General features: G+C 38.1%; 1 protein-coding gene across 1 annotated transcript in view; it reads left to right on the forward strand.

Moving 5' to 3' along the window:
- The first annotated feature begins 524 nt into the window (after positions 1-524).
- The window catches only part of CTTNBP2NL (CTTNBP2 N-terminal like), a 52405-nt gene continuing 27250 nt past the window's right edge, over positions 525-25679 (forward strand). The window contains exons 1-2 of the mRNA XM_069600464.1: positions 525-612; positions 17197-17304. Coding sequence (XP_069456565.1) covers positions 17206-17304 — 99 coding nt within the window. The 5' untranslated portion in view covers positions 525-612; positions 17197-17205. The remainder of the gene's footprint in view (positions 613-17196; positions 17305-25679) is intronic.

Genomic DNA, 25679 nt, shown 5'->3' on the forward strand with positions numbered 1-25679 from the left:
TGCTCCCTTCTCTAGCACACGCTTTGTCCCCCTCTCCCCGCCCCCCGCCAAAAAAAAAAAAGTGTGTCGGGGGGTAGAACAGGCAAGCCACGTTACCAGGTTTTCAACAACAGGTTTTCTAAACACCAGAGCGCACTTCATTTATTAACATTTTGGATGAAACGTTAATGTGCCCAGTCAGTCAGGACACCCGAAACCCATTCCTGAGCTTCCCGTACAACGAGGGTACACACGAAGCACTTGCCACCATCTGGTCCCGAAAGCCCATAGAAGGTGGAAAGTTGCAAAATCCGGGCCCGGAGGGGCGCAAGCCCACCCCGAGCCGGGGCAGGAGGACTGAGCTTCCTCCCGGAAGTGACGCGAGCTCAATCCCAGCTTGGCTCTCCCCAAACAAAAGGGATCTTGGGGCCCCGGGAGGAGCCTAAATGACATTGGAGAAGCCCCTCCTCCAGCCGGCGCGGATTGGTTTCGGGGTTGGAGAGGCGAGGAGGCCATTGGCTCTGCCGAATGCCAGTGCCCCCGCCTGGCTGTTGAGGGGCGGGGCCTCGAGGGGCTGTGGATGGAGAGGGTGGCGGAGGCGGCAGGGAGAGGAACCTTGAGCGCCGGGAAAAGGTAGGAGCCGTTGGCGCCGGGGCTTGGCGGCGGCTGGGAGGCCAGGTTCTCGAAAGAAAAACAGGGGTAGAACCGCCGGTGTCCTCCCGCCACCGTCCCAGCTGCCACTCGCGCCCATCCCCTGAGGGGGCGGGGCCGTCTCCTCTACCTCCCGGTATTCCCTGAGGAGGCGGCTCCTCATCCTTCGAGGGTGCTTGCAGCTACTTACTGTCCCCCATCAATCCCAGCTTCCCAGAAGGGGCTGGTTTCCTGATACCCCTCATTTAAAAGGTCCCTCACCTAGCCCCTCAACCTTGGGAGAAGGCGTACAGGTTCCCATTCTTTAGACTGCCGCCCCCGCCCCCATTTTGTACCCCTAGGAGGCCAGACATCTCTTCCAACACCTGTCCTTGCTCGCAAGGGAGGGACCAGGGGTAATTTTATCCATAAGATTAAAATCAGTGTTTTCAAAAAGAAGAGAGATGGGACGATGCAAAAATCAAAAGACCCGACCTAGACAGCCAGCTCCACGGACGAATCGGCCTTCCCCAACTTGGGTTCCTCCCATCCCCCATTCTGTATTCCTGAGCCTTCCCCCTGAATCCTCTATTCTCCTATGGAGCTGGGGCGGGGGCGGGGGGCGGTATCGAGAGTTCCTCTGCTTCGGGACTTTTTGACTCTGGAGGAGGAGAAATAGTAACCTTCCCGACCCCGCTTTGTACCTTTACTCTATTACTTGAAAGAGAACCTAACCTCTGAGGATTGTTTTTTTTTAGGTTTGAGTTGCGTTTCGTTTTTGATTTCTATCCTATTTCTTCCTGAAAATTTGATGAAAAATCGCCTTTTAGTATTTCACAGTGAATTGAGCGTGTTGTATATCTACAGAGTTGTCGTTGTGGGTAGGAATGCAGTGTATATTGTTGGACTGTCCGTAACAGCATGCTTTCAAGTGAAGCAGTACAGATAACTAAATAAAGAGCTTTAGATTAGGAATGAGTGACTTCCAGTCTAGGTGGGCTGGTCTGTTGCTCAGGGAGACTGCAGTTAACCTTGAAGGTGTAGTTCTTTTGAAACAAAAGGGAGGAAATGTTTGAAGAAAATTCAGGTTCAGTGGTCTAGGTTTATGATTAATCTGGTCAGGTAGCCTTTGGTTACTCTCTAGCCCCTATTTTATGGTGGGCTTTTTCCTCTAGGAGAAACTGATGTGTAATATATATATATATATGATGTTGACTGGCTTTACAAGACCAGTATCATCTACCAAAATTCAGGGGATAAAAATTAAAAGCACATTTTAAATTTCAGAGATAAGGATTAATAAAAGCAAGGTAAACTCTAGCTATTCAGACACATGTGACTACCAAAGAGAGTCTCTATAGGGTGCTCATAAAGACCTTCATTTCAGCAGGTGCAAAATATTGATAATTTTGGCCTAATGTAAATGCCATTGACTCCCCATTAACCATCTGTTGCTAGCGCTTTCATACATTAAAATCCGCCATATTTTTTAGCGTTGTTTCTTTTGCTTTCAATCCAAAGTCTGTCTTACTACTGTTTTCTGAAGTCAAAGATAGTAACAATGGGATTGGAGGAGTTGGAATCATGAGGGGCAATCATAAGGGCTGTCTTTTACTTTCCTGATAAGCGTCTCTGAAGGTAGACGTCATGAAGGTAATTAATTTTGAATAGTTAGGTTGGACGTTTTCGGAGCCAGTCTCCCTCTGCATAGATCCACTCGGTGACTGTTTCCAGATCTCCAATAAAAAGGCCCAGAGAAGAAACTGCGGAGGGTCTCTCCAGCACACACCAAGCATACTGCAATGGGCTGGTAAGGGCCCCCCAGCAATAGCAGCAGAGAAAAACTAAAAGCAGAGCAGGAAATCCCCAAAAGATATATCTTCCTTTATGAACAGAGAAAAGAAAATAAACCAATGTAAAGAGACTAAGGAAAACAAAGTTGTGGTGATTGCCAGGGCCTTTATGAGCAGAAAGGAAAAAGCAAATAATGCTCTTTGATTCCTTGGCATAACAAGCAAGATTTATTCGATACACATTTGAATCGCAGAAATCTTTAACTTTTTCGACACCTGTTTAGTAGTGTTAGATGAAGAAAAGCATCGTATGCAGAGATTTTTCTAATGTACGTGTAGTCTATCTCATTATAAAGTCTTCAGGAGGTGTTAGTATGTTTTGTTTCACCTTTATACCTTTCATAGTGCCTAGTATATAGTTTGACTTAATGAGTGTTGAACTTCATTTGAAGCTGACACCTTCGGGTAGACTAGAAAGATGTACTGATAAGATATGGCATATCTTGTTGGTATAAACAGTCCATTTCTTTCTGCCTTGTTTTCCCGATCTGATGTCTTCTGGCACTCCAGTATCTTCAATGACTAAAATACTGAATTTTGTAGTAGAAGATGTCTGCTGATTAGATATATAATTTTGAAGTAATGAATTTTGAAGTTTGAAATTTGAACCAGACTTATTAATGTAATCAGTGCTAGTCTTTTAGCATTTTATTTTTCTAAAAATCTGACCTGAGAGGAATGAAGTGAATTTAGGAGAACACACTAGGAACTGTTTTTTCTTTAAAAATGGTTTCTGAGAGTTTGGTTTTGACAAATTTCTGATCTACTTTGGGATTTTTTTAAAAATGAATTTCTAATTGACTTTATACTTTTCTAAACTAGGACCAAGTACATGATTAAGGATACACACTGTATTGGGTCGCTGAATGGAATCATGCAGACTGACTGTGGTGGGCATAATGCACTCAGCCTACAGTGGATTTGTGTCTTGGTAGAATCAGGTTTCCAGTACTACTAGTTAATTTGCAGAACAAGATTAGAATTTTTGACTTTTCTGAGTGGAGCAGAATGGTGTTTCTTGGATGTTTTTAGTGAAATAGTGTTTCACTTTTTATGTGAATTAAATAATGTAATATTAAATATTCTTCTACACCTTTAGCATTTAAACACCAGTGAAGAATTCATGTCTGATTTTAGTTATTGGTTGGTTTAATTTTAAATATTTCAACATAGAGCTAAGATGCATAAGTAGGGGAAAACAAATCTTTTGCATGTCATATCTCAGATACCTGATACAAGGATTTTTAGGCCACTGAATTGGTGTTTAGTGGCATGATACAAGAAGCAGAGATATTTTTAGAGGAAGTTTGTCCAGTCTGGTGGTTGACCCCAGGAATAGCTCATCAGCCTGTTACCAAAGGCCATTTTTTTCTTATTTCCTGAATGTTTGCTGCTAATAGCTAAAAATTGAATCTTCCTAGTTTTAGTTCAAAGCATTTCAGTGAGAAGATAGGTTATTTATGGCGAGGCGATAAAGTGTGCTAATTTACAGCACAGACTTTAAAGGCAAACCTGAGTTCAAATCCCAACTCTGTTGCTCTTTTGCTGTATGACCCAGAAGGGCAGAGTTTTCTACCTTCACCATATCTCAGTTTCCTCAGCTGTGACTTAAAAATGACTTTTAGAGGCTTTTTTTAAAAAAGGATTACAGGAACATGGCATGTAGGAAGCACTCAATAATTGGTAGGTATTATTGACATTATTATTAGCACTGCACGTGAGTTAATTAATATTGAATATTCTTTTACTCCTTTATCATTTAAACAAAGGTGAAGAATTAGTATCTGATTTTAGCTATGGGTTGGTTTGGTTTTAAATATTTGACTACATAGCTACGTTTCCTAAGTAGAGGGAAACAGAGCTTGTGTATGTCGTGATCTCAGACATCTGACAGAAGAATTTTTAGGACAGTGTGTGTGTCTTACAGCGTGTGTTTCATAATTTTGTCATGTGCATTATCTTCCTTAAACTTGTTGGCCCTGGAAAAAGAAAGGCAAGGGATTCAACTATCTGATGTTTTCTCTCTGAGTTGTCAGTTACTCCACTCCAAACTGTCTCAAATGCCTTCGCTCTCAGTGTCATATAAACAGTTTCATGGATAGTGTGATCATGGTACAGGGTTGTACCTTCTGTGAGATTTAAGGGATTTTCCATGGTAATTTTGATTAATAGTGATTTTTTTGCCTTTTGAAGACAGCTCTTCTACTGCCTCCAATGTAAGGAGCAGTTCATAGGAACAGTCAAAATGGATGAGAAGAAACCATGGATGGGGAGTTAAGAGTAGAGGGCAGGGGAGTCGAGGGCAGGGCTTGTGGGTTGAGGAAAGCAGGACTACAAACAGGCTTTGATGTAAAGAATGTAGTAATATGGCTTCTCCCTGCCAACTGTTTCCAAGCTCTGTATTTCAGGTCCAAAGCCAGAGCGTTCACTCTAACTGTGTGCTCTGCTGCGAAATGAATCCTTTCTAAATCTTTTGGAGCCACAAAGAATGTAATCCTTAATTGTTACTGAGTTCAAATAGAAACTAGGAAGGAAAACAAAAAGAGCACAGGATGATGGGGTTTACAGACAAAAAAAGACTTCTGACCCTGAGCCTTGGGAGCATCTGCATGGATCCCTTGTACAAAGCCGCTGGGCAAGGCGAGGCTGAAGTGTGCTCTGGGTCTGTCAGGGAGGAAGGGGTGCAGAGGGAGAAGCAAGCAGGGATGAGTTGTTTCAATGGGAGATAAGAGCTATAAATTATAATGGGGAGGAGAGTCAACTGATGGGTAAGTTAGAGAGAAAAGAAGCACTAAGTTTGGGGGTTTGGGGGAGGAAGAGGTCCCCGTTCCTTGGTTTCTGCTGAGTAGGCCTTTTTCTGCTACAGCAGTGGAACTAGAGTGGGAACAGAACCAGGCTGGCTCCTAGCTGGTCCAATATTTGACCGCACAGACAAGGTCTGGTCCAGCCCTGTGTGTCAGCTTCTTATTGCCTCTTGTTCCCAAATTGAAGGCAGAGAGGAGATTTTCTGAAAAGGCTCCATCCCTAAAGACTTCCTTGCTTCTAAACCTGTAGCCTTCACCACACTCACTGACTTTGAACATGTTCCTCTTGAGGGGGTGGGCTAATTACTTCTCATTCAGTGTCTGTCTCATCACAGTCATCATTTCCCTGAAAAAACCAGTTCCTTTTCTAACATCCCTGTTTCTGTTAAAGGCATCATCATTCTAGTTACCCAGCCTTAAAACCTCAGCTGATCTGGGATTATTTCTCCTCTTATCTCCTTAAATAAAACCAATACTGAGTTACTGTACATTCTTTACAAAGTCTCTTACATCCGTCTTTTTTTTTTCCATTGTTAACTGCCACCATCCTCGTTCACACATTTTAATCTTATACCTGCACTGTTATTCTCCCAAGTGCTTTTTCTGCTTCCAGTTTCTCTTCAGTCAAATCAGCTCTGTACTTCAAGCTTTAGCCTTCTTAAAACTATACTTTTATTATGAGATTCACCTTGTTAAAAATGTTTAGTGGCTTCTTATTTCCTAAAAGATAAAGTCCAGTTTTATGATACATTTCTATGCAACCAGCCTGTTTTGAATACCCCTTTGAACCAGAGACTGCTGGGTACTAAGTTTATCAAGTAGAATAAGACAGAGTATTCGTCCGGAAGAGCAGTCTTATGAGACAAAAGACAGCTATGTAAATAGATGAATTGATACAATAGAATGGGATAACTGCTGCTGGGTTATAAATATAGATACATATCCATTATGCATTTAATATTAAAAATAGCTGTAATGTTTTTAGAAGACCCACTTATCAGTATTACAAGTTAAAATTATGACTGTTAAGAGGTATAGAAATGCAGTGGAAGCAAGGTCATGCTTTTCATTTATATCCTAAAGTCACAAAAAAACTAGCCTAGACAGAAGATTGTCCTTTTTCTTTCCCCAGTAGTGTGCAAATACCATTGGCCTAAAAAAGTGTTGTGTGTGTTCCTAAGCCATTTTCCCCAGGAACTGGCCAGGTGATCACCTTCTTGGAACAGATCAGCCTGCCAGGTTAGAAGGAGTAAACTTGTTTTGATTTCTAAATTAGACACATGAATGGTAGAAAATGACTGCTCATTGGAAAAAGGAAAATTGAATTATCCTTGCAGATGCAACCAAATATATGCTCTCCAGAGATAACAAGTGAGAGAGCTGACCACTCACTAACCCTGTTAAACCCTTCCGTATCCTGTTAGGGTATATATAGTCATCCCCGTTTTATAGAAGGGAGAGCTCAAAGGTTAAGTGGATCAAGGAAGTATGAAGTTGTAGAGCCAAGATATAAACCTGGGTCTGTAGGACTCAGAAGTCCAAGCCCTTTCCACTGCAACGTCCTCTTAGAAGAGTTACTTAGATACATCCTCTCAGAAGAGTTACCGTCCCCAAAGAACCTGGGAGCAAGGTCTCTTGATCATTTTCAACTGATATCAATTTGTTAAACTTTTTTTAAAAAAATCAGTGGTCTGGTTTAAAAGACAAAATTTTAAAGGCAAAACAACATCATCAGTTATAATTTTCTGTTATAGTCCTATGAGAAATTTTTATACAGTTCAGAAAGAGTCAGATCATGGGCATAGCTAACACACAGATATCTGGACCGTATTAGGGTTTGTCCTGCATGCCACATGCTCTCTTTCTCCCTCGCCTGAAATCTTGATGGAGTCAACAACTTCATCCAACACTAATATTTGAAACGTTCTTGTATCCCAGCCTGCCTGTAGAATTGAGGCCCATGAATCATTTTACTGGAAATAAAATCAATCTACATATTGTTCCCTCATTGTAGTATTTTGCAAATCATGGTGACATTATTTCAAAGAAACAAAAATTTAGGGGGATGATGGACAGCTAGATGATACAGACAGATGTACATATTTCAGTGAAATCATGTTATAATTTCATTGAAATATGTGTATCTGTCTATATCATCTATCTGTCCCCTAAATTTTTACTTCTCTGAAATAAGGCTAATGATTTCATTGAAATAAAGCCACTAACAAATATACCTGAAATGGTAAATACTCCTGGTAATTTCCTGATACTATCAATAGACATATTTTTAATTTTAATGAAAAAAATTATTAATGTAAAAACTTATTCATTTTCATTAACGTATGTTCCAGTAGCTTAACTAATGTAGCTCTTCTGGTTTGGTCTTGTCCCAGGTGAGAATACTTGAAAAGGTATAAACAAGATTTCTAGGTAGACAGATCTGTTTTTAATAGCATTGTGCCAGACATCCCCATTTTTGGGGAGAGATGTTTGAATGTTTGTTTACAGGCATGAGGCCACTTCCTCCTTTTCTTCTGTATATGTATAAATGTTGATGGCGACATGTAGGAGAGACAGTGGTGGAAGCAGATGTGCACACCTCGTGAGGGAGACGGACTTGCACACGCATGCACACACAGAGATACGCTGGAGACGCGTGAGTCTTCAAACAGTGCCGACCAAAACAGAAACTGACATCCATCTTGCTGTCCCAGAAAGTCGATTAGACGGTATCTTAACAGTTTTACTATTTAGCTGTACTCTTCAGTAATTCACTTAACAACTCTGGCCTCAATTTTCATCTGTAAAATGAGAGTCCTAAGTTAGATTATTTCTGAGGTCCCTTCCAGTTCTGTGACTCAACATTGTAGCTGGTAAAATGAGAAAATCAGATGTAAGTTGGTACCAAGTAGCAGTAGTTACTAAGGAAGCCTCTGGAGTTAAATTACTTAGGTTCAAATTCTATTTCTGTCACATACTACATGTAAGACTTTGAACAAGTTATTTAGTCTTTGTACCTCAGTTTTCCCATCTTTAAAATGGAGGTGATGGTTATGATGAACTGGCTGGTTCATGGTTATAACACCTATCACCTAAGGTTGTAAGGACTGAGTTAATACATGTCAAGTACTTAGAACACTGCTTGGAACAGATTAATGTTTAGCTCAGTGTGTGTGTGTGTGTATGTATGTGTGTGTGTGTGTGTGTGTGTGTTTTATTACTACTATGGTTTGAATTCTAAAAAACTCTGAGGAAAAAATAAATAAAACTCTGAGAAGTGGTGATTAATATTGGTAAGCTTAATTATATTATTATTAATTTCTGCCCTAAGTATAAATCTAAAAAATCTGGCAACCTAGAATCAGCTTTGAGTAGAATTCTGAAAGCATTTTAAGTATTGACCTTAACAAGTTATTAGCATTATTACAGAGCTGGCTTCTTGAGGCCTTCTTCAAAGTACACATTGAGAGTATTGGATAAACAAGCATCTCAATCCCTTAGCACTGATGTATATTATATTTATATTTCAGGATCCTGAAATTTGTACTCTGAAACTGTTACAAAACCATTCCTTTTTACATAATCCTATCATCAGACTGATAAGACACAGCAAGGCATTCTCTATTCAGGCACTCTCACAGTAAGGGGAAGATTTTGATCTAGTCGCAGTAATAACGTTTAAAAATACCAGTAGTAAATGATTACAATGTTGTGTTAGTTTGCTAGAGCTGCCATAACAAGTACCACAGACTGGGTTGCTGAAACAACAGAAATTTATCTTCTCACAATCCTGGAGGCTGGAAATCAGAAATCAGTGTGTCAGCAGCATTGGTTCCTTCTGAGGCCTCTCTGTCTTTGGCTTATTAAACGGGAGGCATCTTCTCCCTGTCTTCACAGGGTCTCTTCCTGGCCTGTGTTTTTATCCAAATCTCTCTTCTTACAAGGGCTCCAGGCATATTAGATAAGGGCCTACCCTAATGTCCTCGTATATTTTTTGGCTGCACCACCGTGACATGTGGGATCTTAGTTTCCTGACCAGAGATTGAACCGGTGAGCTCTGCAATGGAAGCACAGTCTTAACCACTGCACCACCAGGGAAGTCCCGTGACCTCATTTTTAACTTAATCACTCTTTAAAGACCCTGTTTTCAAATATATCACATTCTGAGGGATTAGGGATTAGGACTTCAACATATAAATTTGGGTTAGAGGACACATTTAACCTATAACACATAAGTACAAAGAATACAAATAGTTCAGTAATATCTTTTACCTTCAACTAAAAGAAGATTGACTTGACATTTATAGTAAAGCTTTTTTTGCACAGTATTGTAGAATTTAGTAAGATTTGTTTTTCTACCTTGATTTTAGAATCTTTGTAAATAATAATAGCAAAAACAACTCTCTTTAGTAAATGTACAAAAGATCTATTTACTTTTTACTTTGGGTAAAGGCCTCTTCCCTTTACCCAACCTCCACTCATTTTGGTTCTAGCTGTGCCTTTTCTGGTAATATTTTGACATGTTTTTCTTTACTAGCCTAATCCTAAAATGCCAAAAGTACAATTTGGGATGTTGTCACTCTCTCACCCCCAAATGCATGAATAACCTTTATGAAAAGCCAGAAGTGCCAGAGGGTGGGGGAACTTAAATCTTGAAATAGTCAAGGTAATGTGTCAACACCTTCCACCCTCAGATAGAAGGTTGCTCTGGATACATTTTCTTCTTGAACAGCAGTGCACTTTTATTTATTTTAGGCTTGGTATTTATAAAGGTGACTTTTTTAAAATTTCATATATGCTGGGTTTTTAAGGAAGTACGTTATCTAGTAGAAAGCTGTCAAAACACCCACTTTGTATGTCAGTGTTGATTTTTTGAATTTTTAGAATTTACTGGCCTTCCAAATTTTGGTTTTGCTTATATGTACTGAAAAGAGTCTTTACATAATTGGAGCAAGTTTGCATTACATCTTTGCTATTTTTCTATTACTTATATTGAAAACTTACTGAATGGCCTGGGTCAGTCAGTTGCAGCCTAAGTGTAAATTTCTTAAATTATAAATGATAAATTTGAATATATAATAATGAAATGACTTTTATCCAGTTTTGGAAGAATGATCTCCTGGGTACCATAACTGAGTGTGTGTGTGTGTGTGTGGGTGTGGGTGTGGGTGTGGGTGTGTGGGTGTGTGTGTGTGTGCGCATGCACGCTAACCAAGTGGATTTGAAAGAAAAAGATTTATGTAGGGTTTTTTTTTTTTTTGAGGTTCTTCTATATCCAGAAATATCTAAGACTCATCTTAAAAACGTTTTCTCTTACATGTCCCATTTCACCCACTACTTAGAAATAAAGCCTTCAGTTCCACATAGAGACATACACACACCCAGATACTAGGTAGACAAACATCTTACTTGTACTCCACCCTGCCCTGCCTTACCGCTTACTTAGCTATAGAAGCTGTTTGGGGTGTTTCTTTTTCTGCCACCCAGTCTCTCTGGTAAAAAGGCAATAATGCCTGCTATCATCTAGAATAAGTTCAGAGCAAGAAGGAAAAGGCACAGCCACAGCCAGAACCAAAATGACTGGAGGTTGGGTAAAGGGAAAAGGCCTTAACCCAAAGTAAAAAGTAAAATGAACAGAGTTCAAAGTAAAATGAACAGAGCCCAAGCCACAGCAGCACACCTCCATGACAGAATCAGCACTGGTGCTGAGGAGGTACAGTGGAGGTGGGGGGCCAGTGTCCTTGATACCCGTAATTCTGTTCTTGTGGGTGTTGGCACGTGAAAGTTTGTACAGAAAACCTTCATGCGCTCCTGGCTCTTAGCCCTGACTTGGTGAGAAGTAGCATATAAATATACTACATAGTAAGCCGGGCAAATTCAGTTTGAAATCACTTATTAATAGCTTAAAAATAAGCTTCATATTTAGTCTATAAATAGGCTTATTTTTCCAGGGTATTGTAGTATGTATGACTTTTACCTTTTTACTGTATATATTTATATATTTTTTTCATTGAGAAAAACTATAAAGCTTAATATAGCTATAGCTAGCTATACCACAGTGTATGATAATATATACAGACAACTTGTCCAAAAGTGGTTTTTATTTCAAATTTATAGAAATTCCTTAGGCAGAAGTATCTGCATCTAAACTGTAAGGAAACTTGGGTCTTGGAAAGATTCTACTGGAAGGAATGAGCTGAGCATCTGGTTGAAATGATCTTGTTTTTCTCTGTTACTTAATGGACAGTGACAATGACAAGTAACAACTCATTTAGAAAATAAGTGGAGAATGAGTCTGTAGACTACGATGTGACTTGCCAAAAATCTGGCAGTCATATTTCTGATAATGAATATAGAGTTAGAAGCAGCCTTTCTCTGAAAATCTCAGACCAAATTATTTATATATTAGGCAGAAATTGGAGTCAAATGGACTTGGAAGCTTAAAATGCAAGATGGAAATTGTGTTCTATCAAATAAAATTTAGAGCCTATCTTTTTTAAAAGTTTGCTGTGTCTAATACACTATTAGAAAAGCATAAACCAAAAATTACATATAATTCAACATTTAATATTTGAACATAAGTGGGAAAAAGTAGAAGCTGGGATTAGTAATAAGCCCTTCAAAGTTGAGGTGGTGACAGATTGATTTGTTTGTTTATTGATTGGCAGATCAAGGGATCAGAATTTTCTTACCAGAATTTGGCAGTTTGAAAAGTTAATTTGTAATCATGTTATTTTTTAAATCTAGTGCATTGTGAATAAGTCATAGTGATTCAAGCAAATAGGTTTTTGTCAGTTCAGGTAGAGAAAGTCAGTTTCTTCTAGTGACATTCATAAGATGAAATGGCAGTGGACATCTTAAAAAAGACTTTGAAAGGCCTCACCTTCCCTAATTATAATTGCAAAAGGGAAGGCAGATTCCTGGTGTTTTTTCCAATGTACTCAGCTTCATCTTGAAGTGGCTGTTTTCTTCTTTCTTGTCTGTATCAACCTACAGCTGTCAGGCCTCTGCAGCTATGAGGACAGTTGACATTCTGAGGATTTACTAATTGTTTATAGAGTGTGGTCACGTAGACAATAAATCTCTTATTATTTTGCACATTGAACATTTTTCCACCATGCTGATGACATTTTAAATATATTTGTCAGTTTTCCCAAATTTTAACTGAAGAAAACCTCAAGAATTTATACTTGAGGACTAAAGTGTGACCATAAGCTATCAGGTCAGTATTACCCCACCCCATCCCCCTCCTGTACCACCCCCAGGAATATCACTAGCATGCTAAAACTCAACGCAGTTTTACGATCATGCATTTATATTTGAAACAAAAAGTTACTGCAGTATGTTGTGTATTGAAATTAGATTCAAATGTAAAGGACAGCAAAAAACCTGGAAAATTTTATTATTTACAAAGAATGGTTGTGGGAATATGCAAAAACAGATCTCTTGGGGTTGAATTACACAGCTGGGGCCCTTCTTTCTCTCTTGTGTCATATTTGTATTACATTCACTTTCTGTAGCTGCTGCTGCTAAGTCGCTTCAGTCGTGTCCGACTCTGTGTGACCCCATAGACGGCAGCCCATCAGGCTCCCCTGTCCCTGGGATTCTCCAAGCAAAAACACTGGAGTGGGTTGCCATTTCCTTCTCCATCACTTCCTGTAGACACCAAGCTAAATAATTGGTGAAAGTGAAGTCGCTCAGTCGTGTCCAACTCTTTGCAACCCCATGGACTGCAGCCCACCAGGCTCCTCTGTCCATGGGATTCTCCAGGCAAGAATACTGGAGTGGGTTGCCATTTCCTTCTCCAGGGGATCTTCCCGACCCAGGGATCGAACCCAGGTCTACCACACTGCAGGCAGACGCTTTAACCTCTGAGCCACCAGGATTGGGACATATTAGCAAAATGTTCCAGATATTAAAATTTGTGTGCAGAAGTTATTCCAAATGTAGATGTAACATGAATATTGTTCTTTATGCCATTGACAAAGAACAGAATTTTTTCTTGCTTAGACTAGCCTGCTTTATATCAGGTTGGCCAAAAGTTTAATCAGGTTTTTCCATAATATCTTAGAGAAAATCCTAAACGAACTCTTTGGCCAACCCAGTAATTAAAGGGACTAGAGATTGTTTCAGTGTCACTCTTTTTTGAGGATGCATATTTGTCACAACAAATCAAAAACTTTGATTTAGGTATAGTCTGTTTCAGTTCCTTTTGTATATTTACCTATAATTCTTACTTGACTTCTCTAACAAATAATTCTTAATTTTTACTCATGAAAGCTTCGAATGGAACCATGAAGGACTTTAGAGATTATCTAGTGTATTTGAGTTCATCTGTGAGGAAACTCAGTGCCAGAGCAGCTAGATAATTTTTTTTTTTTTTCCTCAAAGCCATATAGCTGGTTAGTAGCAGGGCTGAGACTGAAATTCTACATTCTTCACTCATCACACTGCTTCCTTAAACCACAGTTTTAGATTTCTTTTTTTTTTTTTAAGCACAGTTTTAGATTTCTTAATGAGAATATTTAAGGAATAAAAAAATATTGAAGGAAATACATTTTGGCTCCATTCCTAGTTGATTTACTCAACTAGTGCAGTTAGTATTTATAGACTCCCTTTACCAAGTGCTCGTTATTCCTCTTAACATCAGGGGAGAGGCGAAAAAGATATAAAATGATTCCTTGCTTTATAATATCCTTGAGAGAGGTTAAAGCATGAAACCATCAGGAAATGAGGGAAGGATTTCATCTAAAAACAAAAGTGACTCAAATGGTAGTTTAAATTCCTCACGACTCTTCACTCCAGCATGCTATCTATCATCCTTCTTTATCTGTGGTTCCCAACTACAAAAGGGTAGCCAGAGTCTCTTATTTCTAAAGTAATTGATCTTGACTGTCCTCAGTTTTGGTAATGCCTTTCTCAGAATTCTTTTGGAAAATGAGAGAGGATCAGTTCAGTTTAGTCGCTCAGTCGTGTCCGACTCTTTGTGACCTCATGAATCGCAGCATGCCAGGCCTCCCTGTCCATCACCAACTCCCGGAGTTCACTCAAACTCACGTCCATTGAGTCTGTGATGCCATCCAGCCATCTCATCCTTGGTCGTCCCCTTTTCCTTCTACCCCCAATCCCTCCCAGCATCAGAGTCTTTTCCAGTGAGTCAATTATTTGCATGAGGTGGCCAGAGTACTGGAGTTTCAGCTTCAGCATCATTCCCTCCAAAGAAATCCCAGGGCTGATCTCCTTCAGAATGGACTGGTTGGATCTCCTTGCAGTCCAAGGGACGCTCAAGAGTCTTCTCCACCACCACAGTTCAAAAGCATAAATTCTTCGGCGCTCAGATTTCTTCACAGTCCAACTCTCACATCCATACGTGACCACTGGAAAAACCATAGCCTTAACTAGACAGACCTTTGTTGACAAAGTAATGTCTCTGCTTTTGAATATGCTATCTAGGTTGGTCATAACTTTTCTTCCAAGAAGTAAGCGTCTTTTAATTTCATGGCTGCAGTCACCATCTGTAGTGATTTTGGAGTCCCCAAAAATAAAGTCTGACACTGTTTCCACTGTTTCCCATCTATTTCCCATGAAGTGATGGGACCAGATGCCATGATCTTCATTTTCTGAATGTTGAGCTTTAAGCCAACTTTTCACTCTCCTCTTTCAGGATAGTAGTTCCTAATAATTAAAGCATTGATCACCTTGTATCAGGAGCTTGGCAAGATGTTTTGTATTTGTTAACTCAATCTTTACAGCAATCCTATGAGCTAGATATCGTTTTACTTTAACAGATAGGAAAACTGGGACTCAGAACACTTGTCCAGTCACACAACAAAGATGTCAACCTAGCATCTATCTGACTGCAAAGTAATGTATTTTTTCCAACATACTATCTTTAAGTGTAGCTTTATTAGGTTTGTGGGTTTGGGGGGTTTTGTTTGTTTTTTAGTTTTTATTTTTAAAGTAACTGTTGTGAGGTCTTACTAGTGGCTAACCCTCACCAATTAGAAATGTAGCAGTTAGAGCTGAAGTTACATTGAACATATTTTACCATGTGGCAAAAGATTCCTACAGCATGTTCTGGAAGGATATCTAACAACACAGTGAAGTATATATTTTCTACATGCTCTCATTCGCTTAAAGGCAGTAGTTCTAAAAGGAATCAATGACTCTTTTGTGTGCTCATAGAAATTGGGAGTTACTAGAGGGTGTGTGAACTAGTCATGTTGTGATTCACTTTGGAAAAAAAAAAACTACATAAGAGTGTGGCAATTTAAAAGTAGAGCATGGGAGAGGGAAAACAGTTTTTGTTCTACTTTATAAATTATAAAATGTATCTTACCATATACAATAGTCAGAAGAGCCTTCAAAGATTGTATCATAGTCTAACTTTTATCTATGTGTGGTTTGTGAGAAATTAATCTTATGGAAAGGGTTAAATTTGAGCCATGCAATTTGCCATTTAACGTATTTTAAAAGATGCAAGACTTCTTAGAAATATGAACTTGTTAAGTCAAATAAATTCAGTTTATAATAGCCTGGCCAATTAAGATGTTTAAACAATATATTTTAAGCACTCATTTAAAAGTACATTTGTACATGGTTGCACTTAAGTCTTATTTTACTATGAAATATAAATATTGTGATAGATCCTCTCTGTGAAAGTAGACAATTTAAAAGAAAAATTTCTCCTGTCGTCCCACCATACATTATCTTTGCTTAAATTGATTTCAGCCAATTTCAGAGGGATCCCAGAGTGTTTTATATACAGTTTTAGAGTTTGGTTATCTAAAAGTAGAATATCTTTTTATGGTATAACAGTTTTTCAGTGAAATAGTATTCATTATTACAAAATTTTACCTGAACTTCTAGTGAATAAAACTAGTGACTAATTGTTTCAGAGAATTCTGGCAAGTTGTAGTCCATGGAGTCGCAAAATAGCTAGACACAACTTAGCAACTGAACGATAACAGTTCTTTCTGAGACCTTCTAGGATGTTTGAATATATGCCAGGAGGGAAAAATAATGAAAACCTGACCTTTGTAAATGGTGATAAAGTCAATAATTTAAATGAATTTTATTTTCGTTTACTGCTCAGTTTCTGATTAACATCAGAAAATTCTTATTTTTACATTTAATTACAACCATTTCCTTTCTTTTTTAAATTTTATTTTTAATTGGAGGATAATTGCTTTACAATATTGTGTTGGTTTCTGCATACATCAGCATGGATCAGCCATAGGTATACATAAGTCTCCTCCCTCTTGAACCTCCCTCCCATCTCCTACCCAATTGCACCCCTCAAGGTTGTCACTGAGCACTGAGTTGAGCTCCCTGCGTCGAATCCCCACCAGCTGTCTGCTGTACACACGGCAGTGCCCCACCCTCTTCATCCGCCGCTGTGTCCACAAGTCTCTTCTCTGTGTCTGTCTCCATCACTGCCCTGCGAATAAGCTCATCAGTACCGTCTTTCTAGATTCCATGTATGTGCCTTAATTTGTGATACTTGTTTTTCTCTTTCTGACTTAGTTCTCTCTGTATAAATGGGCTCTAGGTTCATCTACCTCATTAGAACTGACTCACATGTGTTTCTTTTTGTAGCTGAGTAATATTTCATTGTATGTATGTTCCACAGCGTCTTTACCCACTCATCTGTCAGTAGGCATCGAGGCTGCTTCCGTGTCCTAGCTATTGTAAATAGTGCTGCAGCGAACATTGGGTACGTGTGTCGTTTTCAGTTACGGTTTTCTCAGGGTATATGCCCAGTAGTGGGATTTCTGAGTCATATGGTAGTTTTATTCCTAGTTAACCATTTCCTTTCTTAAAAGTATTTTCTACTGTAATTCTTGCTCTTATCTCACTTTATTTTTTCTTAAATAGTATCGGATTACCTCTGTCTTCTGGAGATTATCTGATTATTGTCCTTGTTTCAGGCTTTCAGGATGAATCTGGAAAAACTCAGCAAGCCAGAACTCCTAACACTATTCAGTATTCTTGAAGGAGAGCTTGAAGCAAGGGACCTCGTTATTGAAGCTTTAAAGGTATGTTTTTTAAAAAAGAGAGAGAGAGTGGCCATCATATGTTTGAAAGCCATTTCTTTGCTTAACTAGGATATTTCTATAGTCCTAGTTGAAGTTAAGAGGCCTTGGTATATACACATTGATACTTGCTATAGCTGCCACCCATATGATATGATTTGGGGACTCTGATAAAGCCTTTCTGCTTCCAAATAATTCCTTTAGTCTCCCTACCTGATGTCTGGACTTGAACTTTATTCTTTACCTTAGTGCCTTTAGCTGTTTCTGAATGCCAGCCCCTCGAGAACCTGATGAAACTTACTTTCTTAAAAATCTGTATACAACCATATTCCATAATTCAGGATATAATATCTGATAGATCAAGGACTCCATTAAGACCATGAATAGATTTCCCTAGACCCCAGATTAAAAATTCTTACTTTTGTTTCAGTATTTGATATCTATTAAAATACCCAGGAATGGGGAGGAGATGGTTATAGGAAATCTACTTTCTATTCAATTTTGCTGTGAACCCAAAATTAATCTAAAAAATAAAGTCTAATTTAAAAAACAATATAAGGGCATAACTTCTTTAAAGTGTCATGAATCTTCTACACCTTGGGAAGGATGTTTTCTAATCTGTCCTGAAATCAGATTTGGAGAGGGAAAGAAAAGACCTTAAGGGTATCTGTTTGAGTATTAGGAAGATGATACACCCGAAAGGAGAGAAGTGGCCAAAGATGAGACTTGGGCATGCTGAAAAAGCATAGTCTCTGCTGAAAGCTATTGCTTTTTTCTTTTTCTTTCTTTTTTTTTAATGTAGCTTTGTAATGTGTGATGAGTGATTTCCAGTGGTTTAATTTCTCCAAAGTACATGAGGCAGTTGCCTTCTGATTGGGGGGTGGAGTCTGGCTTATTTTCCTTTCCCCGCTTACTTCAGTCTTAGTTTACATGGCGTCCCTGAAGATCACGTTTATGGCTTTGACACATGCCTAGTCAAATATAAAGTTCATTGCTCGAGTCTGGCTGTTCTGCCACTAAGCATGACTGTGTGACCTTGGTCAAGTCATTCAGTCTGTCTGAAACAAAGCTTCCTTGTCTGTAATAAGAATAAATGATTAATAACTAGTATTTCTGTGTAACACTGTAATTTGCATGGCATTATAAGTACTCCAATGATGTAGGATTAATTTCTTCTTTTCCCTTTATTTGTATTCTCTCAGCACATATCATATACCCCGTATCCAAGAAACAGTCAGTGGTTGCTAATCATCTGAATGGATGTTTCCAGCGTGCCCTCAACAGGCTAACTTTTCAGTGACTCCCCTGCCAACATATATTACAAATAAATGTTTACTCTGGCTGGTGACTCATTTCTGCCACATCCACAGGTCTTCCCCTTTTGTCACTCTTGGGGATTTCTCGTCCTTTCCCTGTACGTCCCTGAAAACTGTTTCTCATAACCCCATCCTAAACTGATTACACCCAGGACACCTTCCCGTTTATTATCACATATTTATCTGATCAATGAAAAGAAAAAGAAGGTTGAAGAAAGTTTGAGCTCATTCCCTATCCTTACTCCTAAAGTGAGTTGTTTTTCCTGCTTCCTTCTCTTGTTCTCATCTGAGACTTCTGGCTCTCCTCTCCATAGGAATTACCAGCTTAGACCTGGAAGGGCTCCACTGCCTAGGCTGAACCAGAAAGTGCTTTGCTCATGCCCTCTTAGAACTCAGAAAGCGTTTTCCAAGAGCAGGATTATTATAAATAGCAATCAGAATTTGGAAACTACAATAGTTTGGCAATGTTTAAAAAAGGCTCACCTGAGGATCTGTGCCTGTCTGCGCTGGGATTCCAGGAAGAAGTTTCCCATACATATCGCAACTGACTTACACAAAAACTTGTGGGCCTCAGCCCTCTCCTAATTGGGATAGGGGTTGAGGAATGGCTTCCTCTAATAGAAAAATTGGAAGATGACCTCTTTGCTTTCTAGCTTTAAAAACCTGTGGAGCTTTATGATTGTTTTGCTAATCCTTATATCCTCAGCACCTGGCATATAGATTCTCAATGGATATTCGTTGAACAGAGGAAATGTATGCCATTGTTTTAAAAGATTGCTGTAATATTTCAAAATGAATGTTGTAAATTATTAAATTTACAGCCTGCCCTATGTAACATACTGCCTTCTGGTTTTAATGTTAACAGATGCTAAGGTGCTTACTGCATATGTTTTCCTAAAATAAAATTATTTTTTTCTGTGTGAATCCAATTTTAGTTACTGTAGGCAGCTTCTGACAAGTTGAAAGCGCAGCTTGAGAAGCAAGAGCTGTAGTTAAGAGAGCATTTTGAAATAAGATACCATTCAGAATCAGGCACAAGTGTTGTATTTAGTCTGTGCATACAGCCTGTAGGTGATAAAGTTCTCTTCTAAGATTTAAACTGTATGAGGTTTAGGTGAAATGAATAGCTTCACCAGAAGTGATATATCTTTAAACAGTCTATTGTTGGACAAAGTAGCAGCGGGGGGTCAAAATTGTTTCAGCCCTTTGAGAAAAGCAACTGCCATGTCAGATTCTGAAAATGAAATCTTGTTTTATTTGTGGAGTGATTTTTTGTTTGGGCTTTTGTTGTTGTTGTTGGTTCTGTAATATGTCAAGATTTTACTGCATTCTTTCTGTATAGCTCTTGCTTAGCAACAAACACTGTTGCTGTTCTTGAACTAATATGACAGCTTGCTAATTTTCTTCAATTTAGTATTCTGTCTTAATTCATGCTTAGCTGGTTGAAAAGGTTTTGGCCTTTGTTCTTAAATAGCTATGATTGGTTTTTCCTTTATGTTTTAAAGTTTTTTGTTTTGCTTTTTTTTTTCTCTTTACCTTTAAGAGAGATTTTTCCTGGATATAAAATCTATTCTTTAACCTTGCATGTCTGAACAAAACCATATGGTTCACTGTTGCTGTTAAATAAATAGTAAGTCCCATTGGCAAGGGTTAGATTTATATAGGGATGTATTATAAAAGTTCCTATAGTTTGTAAGTAAATCCTACCTATAAAGTTATAATTGTAAAAGAGCTTCATTCATTTTCCAGAATTTCTGCGGAGTTCCAGATTGTAAATACACCCTTGTAGAGCCTTCATAGTTCTTTTTCTCCCCAAAATATAAAAGCCTCCTCACTCTTCTGTTGCAGCCAAGACATGTTTGGCATAGAACCAAGGAATTCAATAGAAAATAATGTAATATTCAGCTCTTCAGTATTTGAAGAATAATTGTTAGAGGCCATTTATACCATATTTGATCCTAAATGAACTTTATATAAAATGATTTTCTGTTTTAGAAGGCATTACGTCAGAGAAAAGCCTTCTTAATGAAAGTCTCTCCCTTTGATTTGACCACTTCATTTACATGAATGAGAACACTATGGGAATCCCTTCCACAGTGAAAGCAGATGACATAGCTCATTAACTGTCCAGGAGAGGTTGGATTGGAACCACACAGTTCAGCAGGAGAAGCTCAGTTCATTATTTCTAAGAAAATCTAGAAAAAGCCTCCCAACAGGGTCTGATTACTCTAGAAAAAGAAGAGGGAACACTCATTTTTAAAATTTGGAAAACAGATTTGACTATCAATAAAAGTTAAATCGTTTGAACCTTCCATGTTGTGTATATTATATCTACGTGTCTCAGATCTGATGCAAAGACACCCTTAGCTATGATTAAGTAGAATCTACCCTGATTAGTATCATTTTATTTTAAAGCATTCTTTAAATTGCTTTTGCAATAATAAATGGTGAAGTATTACAACTTTCACATAGAATAAGCTTAAAGAGTCTTGAATTCCTTTCCACTGATGCCTCAGTCATAAAACAGGTATAACTCTTCTAACGTCTAGGATATAACTGTTGGTTTTGGCCAAAAGCCATTGCAGAATTCCCTAGGCGAGAAAATTTACAGACAAAAATGTTGTAGGCAGGACAAGGTTAGAAATATATTTAAGAGTTTGAGGCTGTAATATTTAACTATTGGGAGTTTTTTAAACTGCCAGAGTTAGAAATAAAAAAATTGATGTTACATATATGTCTGTGTTAACAATAAATTATTTACTTTTTCCAAAAATATTCTTAAAATAATAATAAGGATCTTATGGCAGTGCCAAAAATATAGAACAGACACAAGCTATCATGGAAGGTGCTGTGGCCTAGGAAAATCACAAGTACACGTTCACTGTAAGTGGAGTGTGCCGTCTGCTTTTGGTCATGGCCTTGTGCTTTTTTTGGAAGCAGATTATTATGAAGGCTGGTCTGAGATGAGGAAAGTAAAATTGAATTTGGCAAAAAACAGACATTGTCCTGTACTAGTAAGCTTGTCGAGTGTGTTTGCATTGAAAACAAAATCAGATATATACTCACATGGTAACGGATCTGTGAATATATATAAATGTACTCAAAGTTGAAGCATTCTTTGTCACTCATAAGCCTGGACATAACAGTTCTTTGGCCAAAAATGATCCCATTTTGATAAATGATTTTTAGGAAGAGATTTTAGAATTGGAGTAGGTAATTTAAATCTTTGCTAAAAGATCACATGAACATAAGCTTATAACTGAGAGAAGTCCAGTTGCTGCCCATATAAGAACTGGGGTATTAAGAATCAAGCAGAACTTTATTTAGGGAATTGAATTATGAGGTTTTTAGATGTACATTCATAACCTTTACTATGAAATGTGTTTTAGAAGAGAATCAGTTGCCATCTGGGGCCATGGCGACTGGCCCCTCAAAAAACACATTTTTTATGTGTTTTATATAGTTGGAATTTATATAGCTAATACTTCTTATTCCTACTCTCTGAATAATGTGCATATATGAAATCCTAGCTTTCAAAAAAGAGGCATAAAGGTGTAATTATTAGGCATTCTACTAAATTATCAACTAGAACCTTCAGTTAAGTGTAGCTGTTAAGAGCATGAGCTTTCATATTAGACAGACATAAGTTTGAGTTCTGCCATTTAACTGTATGATCTTAGACCATTTACTTACCCTGTTAACCTGGATCAATAAAATGGCACAGTTATCTCAAGAATTAAATGAGACAGCAAATGGTAACCAAGGTGCTCAGTGCTCATTTACTGTTAGTTATTATTATTAGAACATAAGTTTTAAAGTTCATCTATTTAGGAACAAAGATACATTCCATAAAGCAAGATATACTGATAGCATCCTGTCCTTCATAAGACAGCATAAGAAAGATGAACATTTTAAATTAAAATCTTTGTTATCAGAAGGGCTTGTACTGTAGCTTGTTTTTCTTATGGGAATTGATGGTTTTGAGCTGATCCACCCCCACCCTCACAACCTAACACGTGTATTTTGAGACAGTTGGCAAGGGTTAAGGGTGTCCTGTGGGGCATGGAACAGATGTTACATTGCATTCCCTTCTCTCTGCCTTTATAATGAAAACAGGAAATACAGAGAGAGTGTGGGAACATTTTTCAAATTGATTTTTTTCCATTGATTTCTTTGCTTATTTCTCTACTGATTGATTTGACATATTTGTTATATTTTGGCTTTTTATTTGCTTTATTGAGATAAAATTGACATGCATATATTTAATGTATATAAATTGATGTTTTCATATATGTATCCCCCATGAAACCTTTACTACCATCAAGATAGTGTACATATCCATCATCTCTCAAATTTTCCTCATGCCCCTTTGCAATCCCTTAACGTTCCCAACTCCTCCCCATACCCCCCACCTCAAAAGCACCAATCCTCTAGAGGTTAGTTTACATTTTCTGGAATTTTATGGTGGAATAATCATACAGGATGTAATCTTTTATTTGGCCTGGTCCTTTGACTCAGTGTAATTATCTTGAGATCTATGTTGATGTTGTATTGACAGTTCATTCCTTTCATTACCAAGTAGTGTCCATTGTGGGCTTGTGGGCTTCCCCAGTAGCTCAGCTGGTAAAGAATCCGCCTGCAATGCAGGAGACCCCAGTTCGATTCCTGGGTCAGGAAGATCCATTGGAGAACGGATAGGCTACTCACTCCAGTATTCTTGGGCTTCCCTGGTGGCTTAGACAGTAAAGAATCCACCTGCAGTGCAGGAGACCTAGGTTCGATCCCTGAGTTGAGAAGATCCGCTGGACAAGGGCATGACAACCCACTCCAGTATTCTTGCCTGGAGAATCCCCGTGGACAGAGGAGCCTGGCGAGCTACAGTCCATGGGGTCACAACTGAGCAACTAAGTACAGCACAGCATAGTGTCCATTGTGTGTATGTATCACAGTTTGTTTTGTCAGTTCATGATAGTGAACATTTACGTTGTTTGCAGTTTTGGACTATTGCAAATAAAGTTCCTGTGAACATTCATACACAAGGCTTTGTATGGACATGCACTTAATATTTCTTTTGGATGAATACCTAGGAATAGAATGGTTATGTTACTTGGTAGATGTATGTTTAACTTTTTAAGAAACGGTCAAATTGTCTAAAGTAGTTTTACCATTTTCATTCCCACCAGCATGTATAAGAGTTCCATTTGCTCCACATCCTCACCAGCACTTGATATGGCCAGTCCTTTTAGTTTTAGTCTTTCTGATAGGTATATAATATGACATTGCAGTTTTAATTTGAATTTCCCTGCTGACTAATGACGTTGAGCATCTTTTCATGCTTATTTGCTGTCTATGTTGTTTTTCTTCCATAAAATATTTGTTCAAATCTTTTGCCCATTTTTAAATTGAGTTCATTTTTTTCATTACTGCATTTTGAACATTCCATCTATATCTGGCTTCAAGTACTTTAATAGATATATGCCTTGCAAATGTTTTCTCCCTGTCTGTGGCTTATCATTTCATACTCTTAACTGTATCTTTTGAAGAGCAGAAGTTTTTCATTTTGATGAAGTCCGTTTTATCAATGTTTCTTTCATAGATTTTGCTTTTAGTATCACATAACTAATATTTAGTGTCAAATAAGAAATCTTTGCCTAAACTGATGTCAGAAACTTTTTCTCTTGTGTTTCTATAATTTTATAGTTTAAGTTTTACACTTGGATCTATGATACAGCTTCATTTTGTTGTATGGTAAAATATATGGATCAAATAATAATTTTTTTGCTGATGGATAGACAATTGTTCCAGCCTCATTTGTTAAAAAGACTATCCTTCCTTTGTAGATGGCTTTGGCCTCTTTGTCACAATCCATTTTCCATAATTTTTTTTCTTATTTCTGGGTTTTCTGTTATATTCCATTGCTCCACTTGTCTGCCTTGATGCCTGTACCATATTTTCTTGATTACTGTGGCCTTTTATGTAAGTCTTAAAATTAGGTAATGTTAATCCTCCAGCTCCTGTTCTTTTTGAACATTGTTTTGCTTATGCATGGGTCTTGGCATTTCCATATGAATTTTAGAATCAGCTAATTGCTAATCCATGAACATGATATTTCTCTCCATTTACTCAGCAGTGCTTTATAGTCCTCATTGTATAGGTCTTTAATATCTTTTGTCAGATTTATCACTATTTCATTGTTTTATGATTATTATAACTGTTTTTTAATGTTAATTTCTGATTATATAGACATGAAATTGATTTTGTATATTGATCCTTTATCCTGCAACCTTAATCTCACGTATTAGTTCTAATAGCTTTTTTATAAATTTCATTGAATTTTCTATAATCATGTTTGCAAATAAAGACAATTTTACTTATTTTTTTCTAATCTGATTTCCATCTATTTATTGCCTTATTGTATTGGTTAGAACCTCCAGTACAAAGTTAAATAGAAGTAGTATGGATATTTTTGTTTTGTCTCTGAACTTAGGGAGGAAACAGTCTTTCATCATTAAATATGCTAGCTGTAGGTTGTCATAGATGTTCTTTATCAAGTTGAGGAAATGTCCTTCTGTTTCTAGTTTGCTGAGACTTAGAATAGATTTTGTCATGTGCTTTCTCTATATCTGTTTTTTGGGTTTTTGGTTGGTTGGTTTTTAGGTTAAAAGCTCCAACATGTATTATTTCATAGATGTTACTATTAGACCTTCATCCCATTTATTAAGCCATTTCAGATGACTTCAAGTTCATAAATTTACAATGAGGTTATAGAGCCCAGGCCTCCCTCAGCTGGTCAGTAATCCACCTGCAATGCAGGAGACCCCAGTTCAATTCCTGGGTTGGGAAGGTCTGCTGGAGAAGGGATAGACTACCCACTCTAGTATTCTTGGGTTTCCCTTGTGGCTCAGTTGGTGAAGAATCCACCTGCAATGTGGGAGACCTGGGTTCAGTCCCTGGGTTGGGAAGATCCCCTGGAGAAGGAAAAGGCTACCCACTCCAGTATTCTGGCCTGGAGAATTCCATGGACTATATAGTCCATGGGGTCGCAAGAGGCAGACACGACTG

Source organism: Ovis canadensis, chromosome 1 (genome assembly GCF_042477335.2).
Source record: "Ovis canadensis isolate MfBH-ARS-UI-01 breed Bighorn chromosome 1, ARS-UI_OviCan_v2, whole genome shotgun sequence".
Taxonomy (NCBI): domain Eukaryota; kingdom Metazoa; phylum Chordata; class Mammalia; order Artiodactyla; family Bovidae; genus Ovis; species Ovis canadensis.